Genomic DNA, 23,792 nt, shown 5'->3' on the forward strand with positions numbered 1-23,792 from the left:
CCTTGACCTAACTACTAAAACCAAAATGAGACCTAAATGTGGCCCAAAGTGGTTTGATGAGAAATGCTCACATGCCCATTGCGCACTTTCCCTTGCCTTGAAAAAAGAACCCCAGGATAGGGATTTGATAGTTAGGTGGAGGAAGGAGTATAAGCTAGTCCATCACAGGCGGAAAAATGAGATAAAGGAAGAGGCTTGGAACTCTTTATTGTCTTTGGAGGTATTAAGGGATAGCTCTAGGTTCTGGACCATCATCAGCACTCCATTTTTTTCGGCGGAGGATACAGAAACTCAGGATTGTAATATCACAGAAGCTCAGTGGCTTTCTCATTTCGAGGCGATTTATGAGCTCAGGGGGCCTGTGGGCTACACCCCATGGTCCTCCCTATATCAGGCCATTACCCCGATTGAGTTTAACGAGGGGGAAATTGAGAAAGCGATAAGAGATACTGCTAGTAATAAAGCACCAGGCCCAGACGGGGTTCCTGCAGATCTCTTTAAAAGTAACCCTCAATTCTGGGCTAAAATGCTTGCTAATGTCTTCTGTGCTGTGGGTACTGTAGGCTTCCCAGCCTCCTGGTCTGAATCTATTATTATTCCGATTTTTAAAAAGGGGCAGCGAGGGGACCACCGGTGTTATAGGCCGATATCCCTCATTGATTCCTCTGTGAAAATCCTGGGAAAGGTTATTTTATCTAAAATCACAGACTGGGTAAATGAAAGGGGTATTCTGTCTAACTTGCAATATGGATTTAGATGTGGGAGGAGTACTACAGATCAGTGCTTACATTTGCATCTTTTATTAGGCAAATACACCATGGCCAAGGAGGGTTGTCTAACAATGGTTTTTATGGACTTTTCCAGTGCGTTTGATCTGGTCAGTAGATCAAAGCTTCGGTTATCCCAGGCTGGCGACTGTACCAGATCTTTTAACTCTGGTAGAGGCGTCCGGCAGGCATGTATCTTGGTGCTCCTGCTTTTTACTCTTTATGTGAACGATCTGGACAAATCGCTTGTTGAGGCTGCATTGGATATTCCGCGTGTGGGAGAGTGTCCAATCCATGTTCTCCTCTACGCGGACGATGCAGTTCTTTTAGCCCGTATGGCAGTGGGTCTAGAGCAGCTTTTAGATACTTTTGGGGCATTCATGAACTCACTGGATGTGATTGTGAATAATGGAAAGTCACACACTATGACAGTAGGTCATAGACCTAGAAAGACATTTTATTGTAATGGTGTGGAAGTTTCTTCTGTGTCTTCCTTCACTTATTTGGGAGTCCTTTTTGATGACAGGTTATCCTGGGTTCAACAACAAAAAGTCAAAAAGAATGCTGTCACTCAAGCTTCCTCATCTGTTTTAGGATTTGCACGGCGTCTGGGTGCCAGACGCCGTGAGAGGCTATCCTTAAGGTTTATAAGGCCAAGTCTTTGGCTATTGCGGCATGGATCCTCTATATGAGGCTATTAAGATCAGGCCGGCATACAGATAGCTGAAAACAAATTTTTAAGGAGTCTTTTGTCTGTACCTCAATCAACTCCGTCGTACTCCATACGTCAGGAGCTAGGGCTAGGTTATGTTACCGATATTTTGAGAACAGCTCCGTTGCTTTGCTGGCTCAAAACTTGGTTGAATCCCAAATTAACCTTGAACCACCTGATTTTGCGAGATTGTACTGCGCTGGATAAGTCTGTAAAAATCAAACGGTCGGTGTACGTTAAAAGTATGTTTTCTAAATTAGGACGACCAGAACTCAATGAGGAACCTGATAAGATTCAGAAGGAGGACGTATTGTGGGTAAAACTGAATTTTAAGAACTTCTTGTCTGTGGGCCGAGAAGAACAGGAGTTATGCAAACCCTTAGTTAGGGACCATTATTTGTTAAAAACAACTATTAACATTGAACCTTATCTGTTAATTGTCAACAAGTCGTACCACCGATGGCTCCTAACTAGGTTGCGTTTTAATTTGATTCATTTAACATTGGGGGATTATCAAGGATGGTGTAATCCTGAAGATGCTGAACCTTGCCAATGTGATAATTTCAGCCCCAGGACACACTACATTTTATGATGTTTTGTGACTTTTTCCCCCATATTCGCATTAGATTTTTTTTACCTATCCTGAGAGGAAGGGGTTTCACCCAGGTTAGACCAGCGCTAGGTTTTCCTCAATCTTTGTGTAACCCTGGTGATATTTTTAACATTGCATCCTTTCTGGTAGCAGCAGTGAGTATTAAGAATAAGAGAACTTTGAGGACGTTACCATCTTAAGTTGCTGCTTGTGGTCCTCTTCTAGTTTCAGGTCAAGGGGTTGAAATGGGTGATAGGGTTTTATAATGATTTGAAATATTGCCTATGTATTTTATCTGTCATGGCTAAAGATTTTTAATATTGTTGTCTGTGTTCCGTTTTTGTACTTTTAGGATTTTAAGTAATCAAATAAAGTGGATTGACTGACTGACTAGTGTTGGTTGGAAAAGTAGCAGGAGAACTAGTGAAAATTATTGCTGATGTTTAAGGGAGCAGCCTCTTGCTGCCGAGTGATTTGAAGCCAGACTGGTTGTCGTACTGAAGATGGTTAGCCTTGAATGGATCCTGGATTTCAACATAGAGCATGTTTTCAATGATCTTGCCATATAAATAAATAAGGTAGGCGAACGATGGACCTGGTAGTTGGGGAAGTCATGATGGGATTGTGCAAGTTTCTTTAGGGGTGGGAGGATCTGGCCTATCTTGAGAACTTCTGAGAAACAATGTGGTCCATCTTTGCAAAATTGCAGTGAAGCCCAGTGTAATAACTATTCATTTCTGCCAATATTTCGTTTACATAGCTTGATAACTATCATTTTCTTCACATTATTCACTTTCTTAGCCACAGACATGTTTCGCGCTTCATGAGCTCTTCCATATAGCACATCAGGGACTGACTGCTGAACTTGTTTGCAGCATATTTAAATACTAGTGTTTTCTTAACTGTTCATCAAACAGATTGCTGCTGGAAGGGTCAACCTCCTCTGGTGCGTGGCAATTGGCGCCATGAACATTTTATGCGAAAAACAAAACAAAACAAAACTCCATTTGCCTGCGCTCAAAACAAGATGGGCTCTCCCAGTTTTCAGCTGTGGGATTCAAGTGAAACACATCTCAGTAGTTCTCCCAGTGCATTGTGGTCAACGTGGTCCAACTCTACAAAGCTGCAGTTCTTTCAGTAAAGCAAAGTTTGCTAACTATTCATTTCTTGCAATATTTCATTATCTTAGCATGATCACTATTAATGTCAATCAATCAATCAATCAGAGCATTTGTAAAGCGCACTACTTACCCGTGAGGGTCTCAAGGCGCTGGGGGGGGGAAGTCGCTACTGCTCGAAGAGCCAGGTCTTGAGGAGTCTCTTCTGAAGGTCAGCAGGTCTTGGGTCTGCCGAAGGTGGATGGGGAGGGTGTTCCAGGTCTTGGTGGCGAGGTGAGAGAACGAACTGCCACAGGAGGTCGCTCTTCGGATGCGTGGGACTGTGGCGAGGGCGAGGTCGGCGGAGCGGAGCTGGCGGGCTGGGGTGTAGAAGCTGAGTCGTCTGTTGAGGTACGCTGGTCCGGTGTTGTGGAGTGCCTTGTGTGCGTGGGTGAGGAGCTTGAAGGTGATCCTCTTGTTGATGGGGAGCCAGTGTAGATCTCTCAGGTGGGGTGTGATGTGGCTGTGACGAGGGATGTCGAGGATCAGGCGTGCAGAGGCGTTCTGAATGCATTGAAGTCGTTTCAGGAGTTTGGCCGAGGCTCCTGCGTAGAGGGCGTTTCCGTAGTCCAGCCTGCTGCTTCCAATCTTTCCTTTTCTTTACACCAGACCTGCATTACACTCTCCGTGAGCTGTTTGGTGGACCACAACAGGTACTGAGCGTCATACTTGTTTGCCACAAAACCTCTAGAGACCAGAGCCTTCTTAACTGTTCATCAAACAGCACCTTAGTGCAAGGTTCATCCCCCTCTGGTGCAGAGCCATGGCCCAGGTGCAGAGACTCCAAACAATTCGCTGAAAATCTACTGTCTGTAGGGGTCTCCAGCTCATTGTGCGCTCAACGGGCGACAATGTGAATTGAGTAGCTATTGTGTGACACACAGTGGCACCTTGTGATTTGGGAGGACTAGAGTCACCCCTAGCCTGACCCACTCAACTCTGTTATGCATCCTCCTTGCCCTTTACCCTCTGACCCCGTCCCTCCACCTGACCCCTTGAGTATGATGTGTTACATATGTATCATATGTACCTGTTTGTGCTTGTTTGATGACCGCCCTGAATTTGCCCTTAGATAACTTGGGGACATCTTAAGGATTTGGGGGCCCTGGGCCAAAAATATTTTGGGGGCACCTGTTCGGATCAGCTTTGATTTTATGATCCAGTTTCAGCTCTCTCGTGCACTCTTTGGCAAAGGTCACTGACAGTGCACAGACACACTTGTTCCGATTCTGAATGTGTTTACTTCTAATATTCAGGGATAGTGACCTGTGTTTTCAATATTGTAACACTGCCGCAGCTCCCTAATGTTATTGCAAATAATCTCTGTGACACCCTCCAATTTCTCGTGTATGAAGTTCAGTTTTGATCTAAAAGCAACTTTTTTTTAATGAATGTTGCATGAAATATAGACACAACATTGTGTCTGCAGTACACTCACACACATCAACCACATTAAAAATAAGTTAAATGAAAACGGTATTTAAAACAATCTGTTTAAGAATTATTCAAGGTCATCAGGGCAAGGCTCTCTGCAGAACAAAGCTGGCTCTATCAGGGGCCCCCTGAAAGACTGTGGCCCTGGGGCCAGAGCTCACTTTGTCCATGCCTTAAAACATCTCTGTTGGGGTGGTATTGTGAACGTGTGCACTGCTGGAGGGCACCACTGTGTGCCTGCTGTTAAGAAATTAAGAAAGGGGAGAGGATGTGGTCTGACGGCTAGAGTGCTGACTTTGGAGCTGGGAAACCAAGGTTCGAGCCTCGGGGTCGCATCCACATCTTGTGATTCTGGGCAAATCACTTATTCTCCCTGTGCCTACCCAAAACAATTAATGTGTCCTTGTGTAACGTAAGAGGTGCGGGAAACAACCTTTACAACGCAACTTTGACAACGCACTACCATTACAACGCAACTTTTACAACGTAAAATCCATTACAACGCATGTTTTTACAACGCAGTCATTACAACGCATGACACTACATCGCACACCACTACAACGCATGTCATTACAACTCAGTTATTACAACGCATACCATTACAACGCATAAAATTACCATCCAACACTTACCCTACTGTTGCACCCCCTGGAGTTAGAATAGTAATGTTTACCCCTACACTATCCAAAACCTACCCTACTGTTGCACCCCCTGGAGTTAGAATAGTAATTTTTACCCCTACACTATCCAATACTTACCTTACATGCAATGTAATGTAATGCGTTGTAATGGTATGCGTTGTAAAGGTAGTATGCGTTGTAATGGAATGCGTTGTTAAGGTAGTTTTAAAATATTCGTTGTAATGGCATGCGTTGTAATGGTGTGCGTTGTAGTGGATGTTGCGGTGTAAAAATTGCGTTGTAAAGGTAGGCGTTGTAAAAGTATGCGTTGTAACGTCATACATCCAGAGGTGCTCATGTAAAGCATTGTAATACGTTTGGGTCGAGTGCGCGCTATATAAATCTGCAAAAAAATCTAAAGGGCTTGCATTTAACTCGGAATTTCACAAAGTGAGTACATGAGCAGAGAAAAGCAGCCACTGCTCACTGTTTCTGAGCATCGCTTCTGCATCCCATGTGCTTACTCTGAGAAATTCCAAGTTAAATGTATGCGCTATAGACATTGCGATGACATACCAGGTGCCATAGGGGCAGAGGTCCATGATAAGTTCACTATATGTAGCTTTTCTTGTCAGCATCCTTTTGCTCCTCAGTAAATACAAGTGAGTAGATCTGTCTCCATAGTGCCCACTGTTCATGCCAACGCGTATGTTATATTTAAGGTTCCCGGTTTTCTGTTTTTACTGATATTTCCAGATAAATACAGAGAGAAAGCCATCCATTTTACTGTCTGGATTTATTTGATGCATTATGAATTTTATTTTATATTAAATATGTTTAAATACAGAAAATAGGTTTTCTTTTGGATGATTCTCTCTCCTGCCAGTCGTGAGTGCGAGGCAATGGCTGTACAGATTGATGTTTAGGGGAGTTAGACTAATTAAAAAGATTTCCTATGAATCTTAATTAACAGCAGCAGTGCAGCTGTTGCAGCTGTTCTATACTGAAAATGTTCCCAATGCCTGTATTGTACTGTAAATGGATAAACCCCATTGCACACTCAAACATGAGCAAACATTTGTCGGTCAAATAAATGTGGAAATATTCACATTGCAGCTTCATTTTTTACACAAAGCACAAACTTAATATTGATAAATTCAGATAAAAAGACCAAAAAATAAATATGGATAAATACAGACAGAAATGTTAACAAAAAATACCATAAAACTAGGAGCCCTAGTTATGTTACGAGGCAAACTAACACAGAAACAAACACAACTCCAATGAAACTTCTGGAGACCAGTGGTAGAATTCTAAAAAGTCAGCATTTTATTGCACAGTGTTAGAACCCAGGGCATCTCTCGCAGGGCAGTAGGGCAGGTGATGAGAGGAAACATTGAAGATTCAGGGTAGAGTCTCTTTCTTGCCCAGTGGCAGCGTCTGGCTTACATCATGTAGCGCTGTGAAGCATAAGAGGAACTTTACCAAAGCCCATACTTGAGGAAATGAATAAAATGCACAGTGGTAAAGCAGTGTCTGCAGAGCAGTAGAAGGCTCTCTGACAATATTTCTCTCTCACAGATCCCACAGCCTTTCTGTGCAGATCAGGTTCCCAGAGAGTGCAAAGAACTTTGTCTCATTGGTGCAAACCATACCTTGCTTTTTCGTTGACATAATGCAGAGACATATTTCTTTGCCATACTCTAGGCTGATGGACATATATGATAAATATTACACCCAGTGTGCAGCTCTGCAGCAAGCTTGAATGCAGTCAGTTCAGTTTACTATAAAATGTATATAATAACAATATAATAATATTAATAATATATTGGAAGACGAGGATTATAGATCGCGTACTATAGAGGCCTGTGGGGGCAGGGCATCGTTGAGGTGTCCCCAGGTACAGAGGGTCTGCCCAGGGTCCTCTGGAAGACAAATGGACTTGATGTGCATGAGAAAGAGCTGTCATTGAGTCAGTAGAGTTCACTTGTCAGTCTTCTTCACTTCTCCATTCACAAAGCTGCTGTCTTGCCCTGCAGCAGTCCACTCAGCTCTGCGTTAGCTGGGGCCGAAACGTTGTCTCTCCGAATTGAGGAGTTCCTGGCCAAAGGAGCACATCAGGGCAGTCTTGTCTGCACATATTGGGTGTAAGAAAGGTATGAAGCCAAAATCTAGAAACGTGTGTGGGTTTTGAGTGTACCTGCGTGTGTCTGCCTATCCTTCCGCTTGTTTTGAGGGTGTCTGTGTGCCCATGGCGCTGTGTGTGTCCATTTATAGATGTGAAGATTGTGGTTGCACGTCTTATGGGCTGGTTAGGTGTATTTGTGCCCCATGGGTCTGTGGCAGCCCAGCCTGCACCTCTTGAGGCTGGGTGGTGATGCTGAAGGATGCTGTTGTGAAAGTAGGCGTGACTGCGATGGGACCGTTGTGTCTTAGGTCCATCTGACGCTCAGCTTGTGATCTCACTCCTTCAAACTCCTATGCTAGCCTTTGCTATCTTTACCCCCTTACCCCATAACATCCCTTGAAGGTGATTTTTCAAAGCACTGTGAGCACCTGGCCTGGCAGAGGGAGGAAGGACTGAGGGTCTCACTATGCATATTATGCATCGAGGAAGGCTTGCAACCTGCTCACCCCATCTCCACTGGACAGATGGGTCACTGGAAAGACTCCCACAAGACTGGCCACAAGAAAAAATCCCAGGTCATCTCAAGATGGCCGATGGGAACAGCAGGCGCTACGACTCATCAGAAGCGCGTGGTAGTGGTCCTGCACCCACTTCTTCTGGCATCACTGGTGTGGTAGATGCACTTCAAGTCCTCTGCAACCTTTTCTGCAGCAGAACACTCCTTTCATCATCCAGAGAAACTTGGAATCCGCAGGACACCTAGTTTTCAGTATTGGTTATGTAGATGCTGCTAGAGTGCCAGAACTCTCCCCTATGCAAAGGAGGGTGCATGTAATCTCTCCACGCTCCCCCTGCTTTAGGCGCCCTGAAGCCGGTCAGAGCTATGGACCCCACTTTTGGGGAAGTGCTTTTTGCTTCTCGCCGCACCAGGTTCTTTGGTGGTCATTCAGAGACTGATCCTAGCCGGCCTGGATGAGGAGGGTGCTGAGTCTTGGATATTAGACCACAATGCCACAATCTGATTCCTGTCTCAGCCACAGAACCAAAGAATGACAGACCAGCTCGAACCAGGAGAACCTGGACCCCGTGAAACTTCGCTTCACGTGGTGGATTCCAGTTACAGGGCTTCCTGAAAGGGACCCTTTGATTCAACATTATTGTCAGAGGTAGAACTGTGTAAAAATGGCTTTAAAACAGCTGGTTCTCTTTTAACAAACACTAGAGCGCCACCCTCCTCTCCAAAGCTGTCTCCTTCTGGCCTCAAGAGGTTTATCCGGGTATCTGCTCTGCCTCCTGCCACATCCCGGCATATTATCACCAAAATATGGTCGAGGACAATTATCATGCGCTAAATGTTGTTTAAAAATATCACCCCGCCGGAGTTATTAACCCGTTGTGTGCTCATGACGAGCTCAGCTCGTCATGAGGCACGGTTGAGTTGCAATCATGACGAGCTCATGACCGTTGGAACGATCACACGCGGGGATAATTTCCCCGCTGTGCTGAACGTTCCAAAACGGGTGTGGTTGGGACGAGCTCAGCTCGTCATGAGTGCAGCTCAACTGTGCCTCATGACGAACTGAGCTCGTCACAAGCACGGCGGCGCCCCGCGCGGCCCCCCTCCCCCCTGCACAGCAGGGGGAAAAAACCCCGCATTAAAGGGGTTAATAGAAAATATACATCCTAACGCGGTGGGGGCGAGGGATATTTCTGCACATATTTATTTCAGGCAATATTTTGCTAAAGATATTCTGACACACAACTCATTGTCTCTTTATTACCGGTGTTTACATTTTTAGGTCGAGCCTGGGTAGCGCATGCGCCTCTCCTTGATGCATGCTGTATTGGAGTATGGAATAGAAGTCCTGCCCACTCTCCGCCCATATTTGTCATTGGCTTGTGTCATTGACCTTCGTAAATGCTGGCTTATGACTTGTTAATAGACTTCTTAGTCCCTCCTTAGTATTGCCTTGTCTTCATTTGTAACCTCCCATGAGGACTGGCCCTTTAATCCGGTTGTTACATGGTACGTCTGTTATAGTCTTTAACCCGTTGCGGGCTCATGACGAGCTCAGCTGCAACATTCAGCGCGCCATGCGTGCTTTCACTTTCCGAGCTACCGGGACAATGACGGCCGCTTCTTTGTAATTAAATGGATCTTGCGTTTACAAGAGTTTGAGCTATTGACATTGTAAATGACAATGCCTCTTATTTATGTGTTAATTAGTAAAACAGATAAATAAAAGGTATTGCCATTTACAATGCCAATAACTTAAACTCTTGCAAATGTGAGACTTATTTCATTGCAAATGCTTGTTTTTTATCTTGTTATTAACACCCCATCATTAATTTTGATTTGTTCTTAATGTCCTGATGTCCGGTTCTTACTCATGGAAGTCTTGTACACGGCCTTAGGCTCTACCTCTGGAGGGTGACTTCTTTCGGGGCTTGTAGAGGGTTTCCTGTAACCCAGATGGGGTGGTGCAAATCTTTCCTTCGGTGCAGGAGTCAGTGCAACCCACTCTTGACCCCCCTGTAGGTCTGCTATCCTTGGCAGCAGTTAACCCGTTCGCTGCAGGTGTCGGCCAATGGCCTTCGCGAGCTTTACCTCCGTAGCACTGCACACGTCCATTGGCCGAAGCGGCCCTGCCTGCTTAATAGAACGCTCCGCACTGGCGCGGAAAATTCGAAGCAGCAAACGGGTTAAAAACTATGACATGTGTGTGTGTGTGTATGTGTGTTCGCATGTCTATGTACTTGTATGTGTGTGTTTCTCTGTGAGTACATTAGTAGGCAGGTAGTTATAATAAAGCAGTGGAAACCATTGTCATATACAATAAAGTATTAAACATTACAAGAAGAAAGTCTCAGTTTCAGATGTGGACAACTGTGGACAAGCGGCCAACAACAATCCTTGACGTCACAGAAATGCACAACAGGCTGTGACCGCCACAAACTTCCAAAGGCTCGGCCGCTCCAAAGGTCTGATTCAGTAGAGTGAGAAGACACTGAAATGAAAGAGGCCAGGGACTGAATGGGCATCTTCTGGAAGAGTCTACACAGCCTCTCTTGAGGGGTCATCTAAGTAACCTTGGAAACAATCAAGGAGACGCTGAGACGCTGAGGTTCAATACAGGAAACCAATCCAGCCCATCAGCTACAGTCTAGAAGTCCAGCCAAGAAGCCACGCCCGAGCTTTGTTTCACCTCCGGTTATGAGATCCCGCCTACTGAGATAAGCACCAACCAGTGAGTGGAGAAACTGGAAGTGACCGGAAGTGCTTGACGCATGAAAGCTCGCTTTGGTTCAGCAGCAGTTCTGAATTGAATGTTCCTTACCCTGTTTGAGAAAATCACGAGCCACCCTGAGGCTTTCGGAGCTTTGAGGGTGTTGCTCCCTATGGCCAAGAATATTCCGTTTGGGCGTCCCCAGTGCTTCATTTGAGGCGGCGGTTGCAGGCGGGGCCACCAAGACTTTTTAGGGATCGGCACTTATTTTTTCTCAACAGACTATGATTCAGAGCAGGAGAGAGGAAAGCACAAAAGGAGGAAAAGAGGGAGGAAGAGGAAAGGAAAACCAGGGACAAAGAGAGGAAGCAGGGATGAAAAGAACCTGCAGGCGTGAGGTAAAGAGGCAGGGAGTGTCTGGTGGTGGATTAAAGAGGCGTGAGGTAGAGTCAACACGACGCAGCTTTGGGACTGTCACCTAGACCTTCAGTAGTGCTGGCCACGGGACCTTGAGGCCCGGTACTTATTCTTTTACAAATTAAGCACGGCATCTCAATCTTTAAGAAAGTTGCTTCAACCTCATGTGTCGGATCTTTCGTAGATAGTTTGTGTGAGGTACTCCCTGGCTTCAGGTGAGGGCCTCAGAAAGGCAAGAGGCAGCAGTCACTCAGTGTCCTGAATATCCGACCTTCAACTCTCCTGTGACATGGAAAAGGCTCTTCAATCCCACCAACTCAACTTCCCTCTGAAAGTCCCTTCTTGCATCATCAAACACTTCCTGTTTGGCTTTTTCCTAGCCTATTCCCACCTTCTTCAGACTTCTACCCTCTTTTATTTTTTGTTCTATGTGACATTTTCTCTTTAACCTCCACTTTTTCTTACTTCCGAAGTCAGAGAACAGTCTTTCCTTCTATGCTGAGGACTGCCTTTCTCCTTCTTGTTCTTATAACTAGGGGTGGGCGGAATTTGCGAAATTGCGTTACGCAAATCTCCACAAAACAATAAAAAATCTCCGTGAACACGCAGAAATTCTGTGGTAGTCAGGGGGAGGGCTATAGCAGGTTCTGCTTCCGTGGAATTGTTTGTTTGCGATGCTTTTTCCTGTTCGCAATCACAGTTTACATGCTCGGGGGAAATATCTCGCAAACACGCATTTTGGGAACGCGAACAAGCAAAAAATTTCGCGAAGTCGCGGAACGCAGAATGTTGGGCAATTTCGCGTTCTCCACGGAACGCAAAATTACCCAAATTCCGCAAGTGAAACAGAATTTACCACCCAGGCCTACTTATGACATCATGGAGTTACCTTTCCTCCGTGTTCTTATTTTTCATACTTTTTTCTTATCCTTACTAGCCTGATGGATATGAGTCCTCCTCAGGGGCTTCATTTTTAAAAAAAAATCAAACATTGACAATCATGGCAACCATGTTGTATTTACTGGCGATCATGATGCCACTATAGTGAGAGACCTCGAAGTTCTTCAAACCTAAATCCAAGACCTGCTGGGGAAATGACTCATTAGCTGGCTGCTGGGAAACTGAGACACAGAGAGGGGCTGAAGGGGTCTACCCTGTCCAAGAGGTGGATCTCAAGAAGGAGGGAGGGCTGAGCACCCTTCCCTTACATTGCTCATTATCAGCACCTGAGAAGGTAACCTTCACCCACCTCATTCTCTCTTCCGAGAACCAGGTTGTCCTCCCTACTGCTGGAAGTCCCTCAACAGAGCCCAGTAAATAAAAGAGTGGCTGAGGGTTTGTTTCTGATCCTGCCAAAGGGCACTGAACAGCACAAAGGCTTGGTGAACAGGGATAGCGCCCACTTAAAGACATTTCCTTGATCCAGGCCTCCAGGTTGACATCTGCAAAACCTACTGAGCATCCAATGGAACAGGCCAGGGTAATACTTCCGCAGTGTTAGCGAGATGGCTAAATTACAGTAGTTATTTACAAGAGGCCTGTGCCGCTGAAGCATCACTTTTTTTGGTGCTCCGGTGGCGCAGGCCTCTCATTCATGTCCATGAGGCGACGTAAAGCCATCCTGCGCGGCTTTGCATGGCCTCATAGAGATGGAGTAAGGCAAGGCGGTGCAAAGAGCTGCGTTACCTTACTCTGCATCAAGGAGGCGTGTCATGGGTGTTGAGATGAGTGATGACACTGCCCCAGATTTACAAAATCACATATAGCTGAAGCAATGTCAAAAGCATATGCCTCCCCAGCAAAGGCGTAACAAGGAGAAATCTTTTCATTTCTCCTCGTTTTTTATCTCTTTCCACGTGTGCAGCATTCTGCAGCTCACATAGAAAGAGGAAAATGCATCAATATATTGTTTCTGTGCAGGAAGGTACCCCTTCGTTCACAAAAACAATCTTGCATGCAACAGTGGCACCCTTACACCACGGTGCAAAGGTGCCTGCGTTGTGGCTATGCTGTTAAAATGGCACCCACGCAAGGAGAACGGACAGGAATGCACCGTATTGCATAAATACTGTGCATTCCTGCACGCTCACTTTGGCGTAGGGCAGTGCACCAATGTGACTTGCTGCACGGCCCTATGCCAAAATCCTGTGAAGAGGGCTCTAGTCTGTATGCTCCCAGTCTGTAGTCTGTCTTCTATTGCCATCATGTGTCGTGTGACCCTTCACCACACCATAGGACTCATTTCTATTTAAAGAACTAGTGAGGGCCACCACCCTTACAAGCCATGCAGACATCATCAGTCAAGCAGGTACTGGCCAGTCAAAGGACAGTAATGACAGCATCTAAGTGTAGGGCACTCTCAGGTTGGGAGTCAAAAAGCACCCCAAGGTGAAGAATAACAGGGTCGCCGTAAAGGAAACTCCTCTGGCATTGATGCACACGGCACTGCTGCCCGAACCACACAACCTAACTTGTGAGGGGAGTGCCCGAGGAACCCTATGTGAGCATGGCATCCAAATACTCCAGAAAAAAGGGTTCTCTAGAGGGATTGATCATGTTCCCAATCACAACTCTAGAATAGAGGCTTAGTTGACAATTGGAGACAAAAGCTTTGTCGTGTGTATATGCAACTTAAATGTACCCTTTGCTTTATTATTGTATTGCCGCATTGTAAATATATATTAATCAGATACTATACATTATAAATAATTATAGACAACACATGCATAAATACATCATTGACACTTATTGTCACAGTCCTTATTTAAATCTTACGATCCTTCTGTATTCCATTCACTTGATTGCCTCGAAATTAATTTGTCAAACAGAGCCCTCTCTTGTGGTAGGTCCCAAACAGTCAGAGTCTTGTCCCTCTGACCCTTTATGGCCCTATATATGGCCCTATAGTGATCTATAAACAATCTAAAGGCGTCAGATACATTCACAAATATGTGAACTCCACTTGTTACAGCTGGTTGACACGTTTCGGCCCCTTTACTCTGGACCACCTCAGGGCACTTCACAAGGATTTGTTTGACTCATAAAATCCATGGCATCGCTTCCGATTCAGACACCCCTGCTTCAGCATAATGCTGATAGCAGGGCTTGGGGGAATGAATCCCTCCTCTTTGCCTGACAGCCATGCGGAATTGAGATTAGCATACGCATATACATACGACAAAACTTTTGCCTCCAACAGTGAACTAAGTCTCTAGTGTAGAGTTGTGATTGAGAATATGATTAATCCTACAGAGAACCAATTTGTTTCTGGAGCAACACAATCAGCACTAAAAACAAGACCTCTGCTGCCTGAGTTACACACCCAGTGATGCTATACTAGATCTTTTTGTGCCTGAGCTGCACAACCAGTAGTCAGACACAAAACCTTTCCTAACTGAGCTACACAACCAGCATTGACACACAAGTCCCCTCCTGACTGGGGTACACAAGCAACACTCATACACAAATCTTTTCCTGCCTTAGTTGCACAACCATCATTGACACAGAAGCCATTTTTCCTTCCTTTACAACACTACCAGTACAGACGCACAAAACCTTACCTGCGTGAGCTGCAGAACCAGCCCTGACACACGCAATCTCTTGATGCCTCATTTGATGTCCCTGCACTGGTTCCCGGTGCGAAAGAGGGTTAATTTCAAGGGCCTGGCGCTGTCCTTTAAGGCCTTCCACAATATAGAGGCCCCATATGGTAAACAACCATTACAACGCAACTTTTACAACAGACTACTTTTACAACGCAACTTTTACAACGCAGGATCCATTACAACGAACTACCATTACTACGCATTTTTTTACAACGCAATACCTTTACAACGCATACCATTACAACGTAAGTATTGGTAAATATATAATTATAGTAAAAAAAAAATATTTTTGGGTTTTTGGGTAAAGGGGTATTTTTAGGGTTCAGGGCTAGGTTTGGGTTTTTGGGTAAAGGGGTATTTTTAGGGTTCAGGGCTAGGTTTGGGTTTTTGGGTAAAGGGGTATTTTTAGGGTTCAGGGCCAGGTTTGGGTTTTTGGGTAAAGGGGTATTTTTAGGGTTGGGTTTTTGGGTAAAGGGGTATTTTTAGGGTTCAGGGCTAGGTTTGGGTTTTTGGGTAAAGGGGTATTTTTAGGGTTCAGGGCCAGGTTTGGGTTTTTGGGTAAAGGGGTATTTTTAGGGTTCAGGGCTAGGTTTGGGTTTTTGGGTAAAGGGGTATTTTTAGGGTTCAGGGCTAGGTTTGGGTTTTTGGGTAAAAGGGTATTTTTAGGGTTCAGGGCTAGGTTTGGGTTTTTGGGTAAAGGGGTATTTTTAGGGTTCAGGGCTAGGTTTGGGTTTTTGGGTAAAGGGGTATTTTTAGGGTTCAGGGCCAGGTTTGGGTTTTTGGGTAAAGGGGTATTTTTAGCGTTCAGGGCTAGGTTTGGGTTTTTGGGTAAAGGGGTATTTTTAGGGTTCAGGGCCAGGTTTGGGTTTTTGGGTAAAGGGGTATTTTTAGGGTTCAGGGCTAGGTTTGGGTTTTGGGATACAGGGGTATTTTTAGGATTCAGGGCTAGGTTTGGGTTTTGGGGTACAGGGGTACAGGGTAAAAATAAATTTAAAATAATATTAAATTAAAATAAATTAAATTAATTTTAATTAATTACATTAAAAAAAAATTATATACTTACCATTTTGGGGTACAGGGGTACAGGGTAAAAATAAATTAAAAATAATATTAAATTAAAATAAATAAAAATAATTTTAATTAATTACATTTTAAAAAATATTATATACTTACCAATATTTACGTTGTAATGTTATGCGTTGTAAAGGCATTGCGTTGTAAAAAAATGTGTTGTAATGGTAGTTCGTTGTAATGGTTCCTGCGTTGTAAAAATTGCGTGGTAAAGGTAGGCATTGTAAATGTATGCGTGGTAACGTCATACATCCGCCCCATATATCAGGAACAGAATTCAGCCCTATGCACCATCCAGAACGTTGCGGTCCTCGACTCAGAGGCTGTCGTTCGTGCCTAGGGTTAGCTCGTGCGCATAGGGGTGGACGCTCTTTCCAGGTTGTGGCCCCAAAGCTATGGAATAGCCTGCCACCCTCCCTGCGACAGGTGCAAGATCTCCTTAGCTTTAGGAGAAAGCTAAAACTTGGCTTTTTCCACATTAGATGCACCACCCGCCGATGTGTACACTGTTCTGTCTATAGGGTCAAGTCAGCGCCGGTACACTCTCAGGAGTAGCCGTGTGCTTTACAAATACACTGTAACATAACATAACAACCCCTACTGGCTGAGCTACACAACCTGCACTGGCACAGATGCCCTGTACTTTCCGAGTTACACAACCCAGACAGACACACGTGCCCCTTTCCCCAGAGCTACACAACATGCACTGATGCACAAGATCTTTCTTGCCTGAGCTACACAACCACCACTAATGCACAAAATCTTTCCTACCTGAGCTACACAACTAGCAGAGACCAACAAGCCCCTTCCTGGCTGGGCTATGCAAGCAGCACTAACACACAAATATTTTCATGCCTGAGCTGGACAACCAGCACTGACACACGTCCTATTTCCTCCCAAAGATATACAACCAGCACTGACACACAACCCATTTTTCCCAGAGCTACACAACCAGCACTGATACACAAAACCCTTTCTCCCAGAGCTACAGAACCAGCACTGATACACAAACCCCTTCCTCCCAGAGCTACACAACCAGCACTGATACACAAACCCCTTCCTCCCAGAGCTACACAACCAGCACTGATACACCAGCCCCTTCCTCCCAGAGCTACACAACCAGCACTGATACACCAGCCCCTTCCTCCCAGAGCTACACAACCAGCACTGATACACAAACCCCTTCCTCCCAGAGCTACACAACCAGCACTGACACACAAGCCCTTTCCTCCTTGCGCTATGCACCAGCAGCAATGACACACAATCTTCTTCTTGCCTGCGCTACACATTACGGGCCCTTTGTGCCAGGCACCTTTTCTCCCCTTTGATCTCTAGCGTCTACTAAAGGCTGCCGACAACAACACCAGTGTAAGAGGGCACACAGAGAATGCCAGGGAATTATCCACACACTTCTGCATTGATGACATATACCAAGAATGAAGGCAAGTGAGTATCTCTAGACAAACTCCTCCAAAGGCTGCTGCCATGTATGCCTCAAAAGGCAGCCATTTCTGAAGTTTCCAGATGACCACAGCTCTGTCCCTCTCGGCTCAGACCCGCATTAAAGAGTGTCAGGTGAATCAACGGTAATACCGCTGAATGAGCAATTGCTTCGCGGTATTCACGAAGTCGAGTATTACTGTGGATTTTGCTTTTTGCACACATCAAGATGGAACAACTTGCAGAAATGCAATTTCCATGACTTTTTCAGACTTCTATGAGCGAAAATACTACCAGCGTGTCTTCCAGTCCTAAAACGAGGTATTATGCCATTTGTAACAGAGTGTTGAGCAAATGCAGTGTGTTTTGCCGTGTTTACAGCCATGTCAGGGTTCACAGTCACCTGAAAATAGTCTCCAAGACGTTTGCTGGCAGCCTCATGAGGGGCAGGGAAAATGCCCAACTGAAAAGATGCAATTTAGAAACCACTGCTAGGAATCTCTAATCAAACTGGTGAAAGTCAAATGTAGAAACATGAAAATTTAGAAAATAGGCCCTGCTGTTCTATTCCTGTTCTCTAGCTAGGGCTGCGCACATAATACAATGAGGTGAAAACAATTTGTGCTGAGGGATGAACGGAACCTGCAGAGTTTTACTCAGCGGAATTCCATAGAGTTACCTAAAAACCCTACAAACTTAGGTAGAGTTATGCAAGTGGCGGATATCAGGCCCGTCATGCTACTCGCACTGATTTTTAGCACAGGGAGCTATTTCTACGCTGTTAAACCAGCACAAACTGCACCACACGGCTCACCAGAGGATGCTGCTTCTTTCTGCCGCTCAAGTAGACTTTCTACTTGAGCTGCAGCTTTCCTAAAACACGCGCCAACTTTTTAAAAGAGTGGTAGCGATCTGCTGCTGCCGCCCGCATTGAGAAATCTCGCTGGGAGGTGGTCTAGTGCTTGTTTTTTCTCGCTCGCATTTGCTAAATTAATGTTGGCAAGCTGTGTGCGAGAAAAACTGCCTAGCAGCGTTTGGTGGAGATTTTTGCCAAACTCCGCTCTCCAAGCGGAGTGCTGAGTGGCCAAAACTCCGCGAACTCCACCAATGGAGCGCAGTTTACCGCCCACCAATATTTGTGATCTAGCCTGTGTACGAGGAAGTCACATAACAAATTGCACATTCAAAGGGAGGGTCACAAAACGACCTGGTTCATAAAGCACATCACAATTGGCAAACCCCCTTTTCATTGGCTTCAAAAGCAGTGATGCTAGCCTGCTAGGGAACACTGACTTCCATCTTGGAATTTGAATTCCCAAAAATTATTTTTGTTAATCAACCCTTGTCCATTGAAGGGACAGGTGCTGCTATAAAACAAATTCCTGTTTGGGAACATGTTTTATTTGACCTTCTGCTTTCTCTTTGACTTTAAGTCTATAATTTATTTTACTTCTCCTGCCCTCACACTGTCCCTACGCTAATCCTCTCTTTTTTTATGAATCACTGCTTTTTCACTCCTTTTCTTCCTTAATCTGTTTTCATAGGTGTTTCCACTTCTTTCTTCCCTTCCCTCCCACTTTCTCTCCATTCTTGTCTTCTCTGTTCTCACCTTCTTCCCTTCTTTCCCACCCCCCCTTCCCTTTCTCCCCATTTCTTAGACATGAGGCCTCTCATTATTACTTTGAATACATCCCACTGTTTCAGTACAGTTTGTTTACTGCCCTCTATTCTTCAGGGTTCAGTAGCTTGCAGGCAGGTTTGATTCCACCTTCTCGTCCCTAGGCTACGTGGCTTCTGCCTTTTTAGAGTCTTTCTTGGCGTTGGCCTTGAGGTGTGTCGGGACACTTGTCACTTTGGAAATCTTCGGCCCCTGCGCCTTGTCGACGATATTGTGAAGCGTGGGATCCCGGTACATCGCCACTGTGGAGGCAAGAGACAGACAGTCACTTCCTAGCAGAAACGCAGTTCTGACAGTATGAAGAGGGCATAATATGGTGGGTGCAAGAGATGAAAGAGCAACTGATTGAGTTCCACAAAAACTGTGTGGAGTAGGTCAGCATGCACATGTATGAGGAGGGTACAGGGATGGCAATGACATTTAGGTATTCATATTATGCATTTCTATTTTTATTTTTGTGAAATTGTTTTTGCTAGTGTGTCAGTTCAAAAATAATACTCAGTTGCAGGGACTTTTGACCAATAAATTAAGTAGAAAGTGGTTTATTGAATGCACCGCTTCCTACTTCAGATAGAAACAAATTCACAGAGAATACTGTTTTCTTAAATACCCAATATAGGGCCTCATGTAGGATACGGATTCGTAAATACCGAATTTTGCCTATTCGGTATTTACAAATCGGTAAATGCTATGTAGCTAAAAAATCGGTAAAAATTACTGAATCGTTAAGATTCGGTATTTACTGAATCAGCATTTACCGATTCGGTAATTGCCATTCATTCCTATGGGCCTGGAGGCCCATAGGAATGAATGTCAATTGCCGAATCGGTAAATACCGATTCGGTAAAAGGGGGAAAACATTGAAGGGTGGCAGGGTGTCACTTTGACACCCTGTTGCACCCCTCAATTGTTTATGGGTGCACATGTTGCAGACATACATGCCCTAAGGGCATGTATGTCTGCAACATGGCACTGACATGGCACTGAAGCAATTTGCATTCAATTGCTTTTGCTTTTTTTTCGTTATTTATCACCAACTTGTAGTTGGTGGTAAAAAACGAATCCTAACATGGGATAAGCACTCATTTGAGTGCTCCCTACATTAGGAATTCGGTAATTTACTGAATTGGTATTTAAGTAATCGGTAATTTACCGATTCCTCAAATTACCGATTCGGTAAATTACCGAATCCTTAATTCCGGCCCCTACATAAGAAAAGCCCATTACTGGTCGGTAACGGCCGAAATCTGTTAATTTCGGCTGTTACCGACCGGTAATGAGCCACCTACATCTGGCCCGTAGTATCAGATGGCCAGGCTTTTATAACATTTTCGCACAAACCATCAGAAGGGAAACAACAGGTTGACAAATGAGAGATAAGTATCTTGTGTCGGGGGATGCGGGTAGGGTGGAGGGGGGACATCTTCCATCATGTGTGTAGGATGGGCTGCAGAATCCATCCCATCACATTTTAGGAAGCGGCTTATAATGGACATAAAAAGGTGTCGCACTGTTTACCTCTGCACTCGTTTTGTCTAGCCTTCAATATACATTACTACTTCTCAGAAGCAAAATGTTAGTTTCGGCCAGTGTCAATTTTCTTAAATTTTTAGCACACACTTGTGACTTCAGGGGCATATTTACAAAAAAGTCCCGTCGCACACCAAGTCACATTGCTGTGCTGTATGAATGGGAAAGGGCAGAAATGTGACGTATTTAACCCCTTCGACGCTCATGACGAGCTGGGCTCGTCATGAGGTAGCCTCCTCGCACGCTCATGACGAGCCCAGCTCGTCATGAATAATGGGTTTTTTAAAACATGAGCACAGGAGGGGAATTTCGCTAGCGCTCATGTGGTTAAAAGAATGCAACGTGTTTCCGCCTTTTCCTCTGCACTAGCGCAGTTGTGCCTAGAACCAACACAGGTACCCCTGCACCATGGTGCAAGGGGGACCGTGTTGCATGCAGGATTGTTTTTTTGCAGAAAGGAGCACTTTCCTGCACAAAAACAATCCTAAAAGGCATATTCCTCTATCTGCGTGTGCTGCAGAATGCAGCACACACAGAAAGAGGAAGTAAAGAGAAGAAATAAAGATATTTCTCCTTGTTAAGCATCTCCTGGGAAGGCGTAATGAGGTTTGGCACAATCCCAGTTTTACTAGCTCCGGTACATCTGGGAATGCGTCAAAAACCATGCGAGTTGCATGAAAACATCCACCTAAAGCCCAAGGAATGCCTCCCTGTCGCAGAGTACGGCAATGCAGTGATTTGCACGGCGCTGCTTTACTCGAGGTTTTTACTCAAGATCTCATTTTTTAATTGCGTCGCTCTTGCACCACATTGAATGGTGCAAGAACAACGCAAAGGGGCTCGTAAATATGCCCCTTAGACTTTTTCGTGATATGTAAGAAAAAAACACAATATACAGCACAGTTGCCTCTCCCTTATATTTCTTGGAATAAGATGTTTGTGGAATATTTTATTTGAAGTTCTCAATGATAGTGAAGCAATATCTCTATGATATTGTAGAACAGAATATCGGGGATGAACTATCGAGTGGCCACAATATCATGACAAAAATATAAAAAATGAAAATATCAAGTAGGTGAGTGCATACAGGTAAGTACTCTTAACTTTATGTCTATGTATCTTTTTTTTTTTGTATTCCTCATATACTAATAGTGGGTATTCTAGATAGGGAATCTCCTCCTCTCCTTTTGGTTCCACGTCACGATGTTCCAACGTCAAGAATTTGGTCCCAAAATAAGAGAGAAGAAGGAAAACCCCTCTAGACTTAGCTGTTTGCTTTATCCACTCCACACCCTTTAAACTGGGAAGCCCTTGGTTAGGTTGGAGACCAAGCACCAACAGTACCCAGGTGAAATCATCGGAATGCTCTCATCTGTTCCGCCAAGCCACAAGGGCCGCCCAGATCTTATCTTGGCTAGGGCTATCACACGCTATATCAGACTTACTAGTATATATAATATATTTCAGACAGTCAGAAAAAGTAGGGGCATTTTCTGACTTCTAAGCCTTGCATATTTCCTGCCTAGCTAACATCATTACATAAAAAATGAATTTGTCCTCATATCGTTAAGGTGATACTCTACATCCAGACCAAAAAGAATAATCCTTGGTGTAATCACAAGATGTATACCCAAAACTTCTATTATAAATTCTTCAATTTTAGACCAAAAGGGTAACAATCTTGGGCACTCTACAAACATGTGCAAATCATCAGCGGCGGGAACTTTGCAGCGTGGGCAACAGTATTCAAGGCTCGTGATCTTTACCAATTTTTTGGAGATATATAAGCTCTATACAGAGTGAAACAAATGGTTCCGTTTTAGGGGAGCCGATTTCACTACTGTATTTAGCATATTAAAGGAATCTCCCCATAGGACCCATAAGTTATCACATTGCAGACCTTCTGCTCCTCCCCACAGCTTATTAAGTTCAAGTTCTGTAACTTCATCTTTCTTATTTAGGGCCTCATACCAGAAGGAGATCTCTTTTTTCCAACTCCCCTTTCTCTTTACCAAGTCAAACTTAGGGTTAGCTGTTGAATCCCATGATATGGTAGTCCACCAGCCAGATAGCTGGTAGTATTTGAACCTGGTGAGAGTTCCATTTGTCAGCCTGAAAAGGGAGTCCCACCCCAAAAGCTGTGAGGTATTGAGTAGATCCTGCCACTGCATAATACCAGCTGCTTTGAGGGGAAGCGATAATTGGTCTCTGAGGCATTCCGGTGTCCCCGGTGAATCCCATATAGGGAACTGAGGTGTGTAATACGGGATTCCTAGCATTTTTCTAACGAACACCCAATTTCTCAGAGCCGCACCTAAAACCTTTAATGTAACCTTCTTGTAAAATCTAGGGTCCCCAAATTTAAATAAGAAGAATTCATGTCCTTGGGGAATACAATGTAGTAATGCCTGAAATAAACGGCCCAAACAAGACGTGTCGGCTTTATCAGCCATTAGTCTGAAATTTTTAAAATGAAAGGAATAGCAATAGTGAAGTATGTCTGGCATGGCAAGTCCTCCTGTTTTCAGTTTTCTTCTCAATTTTTTCAAGGAGATTCTAGGCGATTTTGAGTTCCAGATGAAAGATCCAATCTTTCCCTGTAATTTGGCTATATCTTTTGGGCTGAATGTCAAGGGTATTGAATTAAACAAGAAAGTAACCTTTGGCAAAATAACCATCTTTACCAGGTTCACTCTCCCGAAGATGTTTAGTGACAGTCCGGACCAACGATGCAAGAGCCCACAGATGTCCTTGTAGAATCTATCCAGATTTACTTTAGATGTCTCTGAGATGTTCTGAACCAGATGTATTCCAAGATATCTCATCTGGGGCTTCGTTTCGGGGAATAGAACCTCCTGGTTCCACTGCATGATCTCCGTTTTTTCTTTATTAATTCTATATCCCGAAACCTCTCCAAAAGCTTCTGCTTGATCAAAAAGTCGGGGGATTGCTACCTCCGGATTGGAAGTAAACATTAAAAGATCATCCGCGTATAAAGCCAATTTTAAATCTAATTCAGTCATGGAGAAAGGTTTACTTAACACATCCGATCTTAACTGGATAACTAAGGGTTCTATATATAAATTAAACAATAAGGGGGGGAGGGGGCACCCCTGTCTAGTGCCACGTGTTATTTGAACCCAATCTGTGAGTAAACTGTTGACAAGAATCTTGGCCTTAGGATTAAGGTATTGAGGTTCCGTGACGATTTTACTCGTGTTTGTAACATTGTCGTAAATACATAATTTTGGTATCAGTGAACCGCAAATGATCCATTTAGTATATCCTGGTGTTTTCGTTATACTACGAGCAAGAGCACTCCTGTTACCAACACATTTGTGATTCACCCATGGCATCCATCTTAGAACACGGAAGCCATTTTGTATTCCTTGCCCTCACATAGTCAATGGACAC

At 44.4% G+C, this 23,792-nt stretch overlaps 1 protein-coding gene across 1 annotated transcript in view; it reads right to left on the reverse strand.

Moving 5' to 3' along the window:
- Positions 1-18,928: 18,928 nt before the first annotated feature.
- Positions 18,929-23,792, reverse strand: part of FGF11 (fibroblast growth factor 11) — a 530,655-nt gene continuing 525,791 nt past the window's right edge. The window contains exon 5 of the mRNA XM_078668282.1: positions 18,929-19,090. Coding sequence (XP_078524408.1) covers positions 18,954-19,090 — 137 coding nt within the window. The 3' untranslated portion in view covers positions 18,929-18,953. The remainder of the gene's footprint in view (positions 19,091-23,792) is intronic.

This window comes from Lissotriton helveticus, chromosome 12, assembly GCF_964261635.1.
Source record: "Lissotriton helveticus chromosome 12, aLisHel1.1, whole genome shotgun sequence".
Classification (NCBI taxonomy): Eukaryota; Metazoa; Chordata; class Amphibia; order Caudata; family Salamandridae; genus Lissotriton; species Lissotriton helveticus.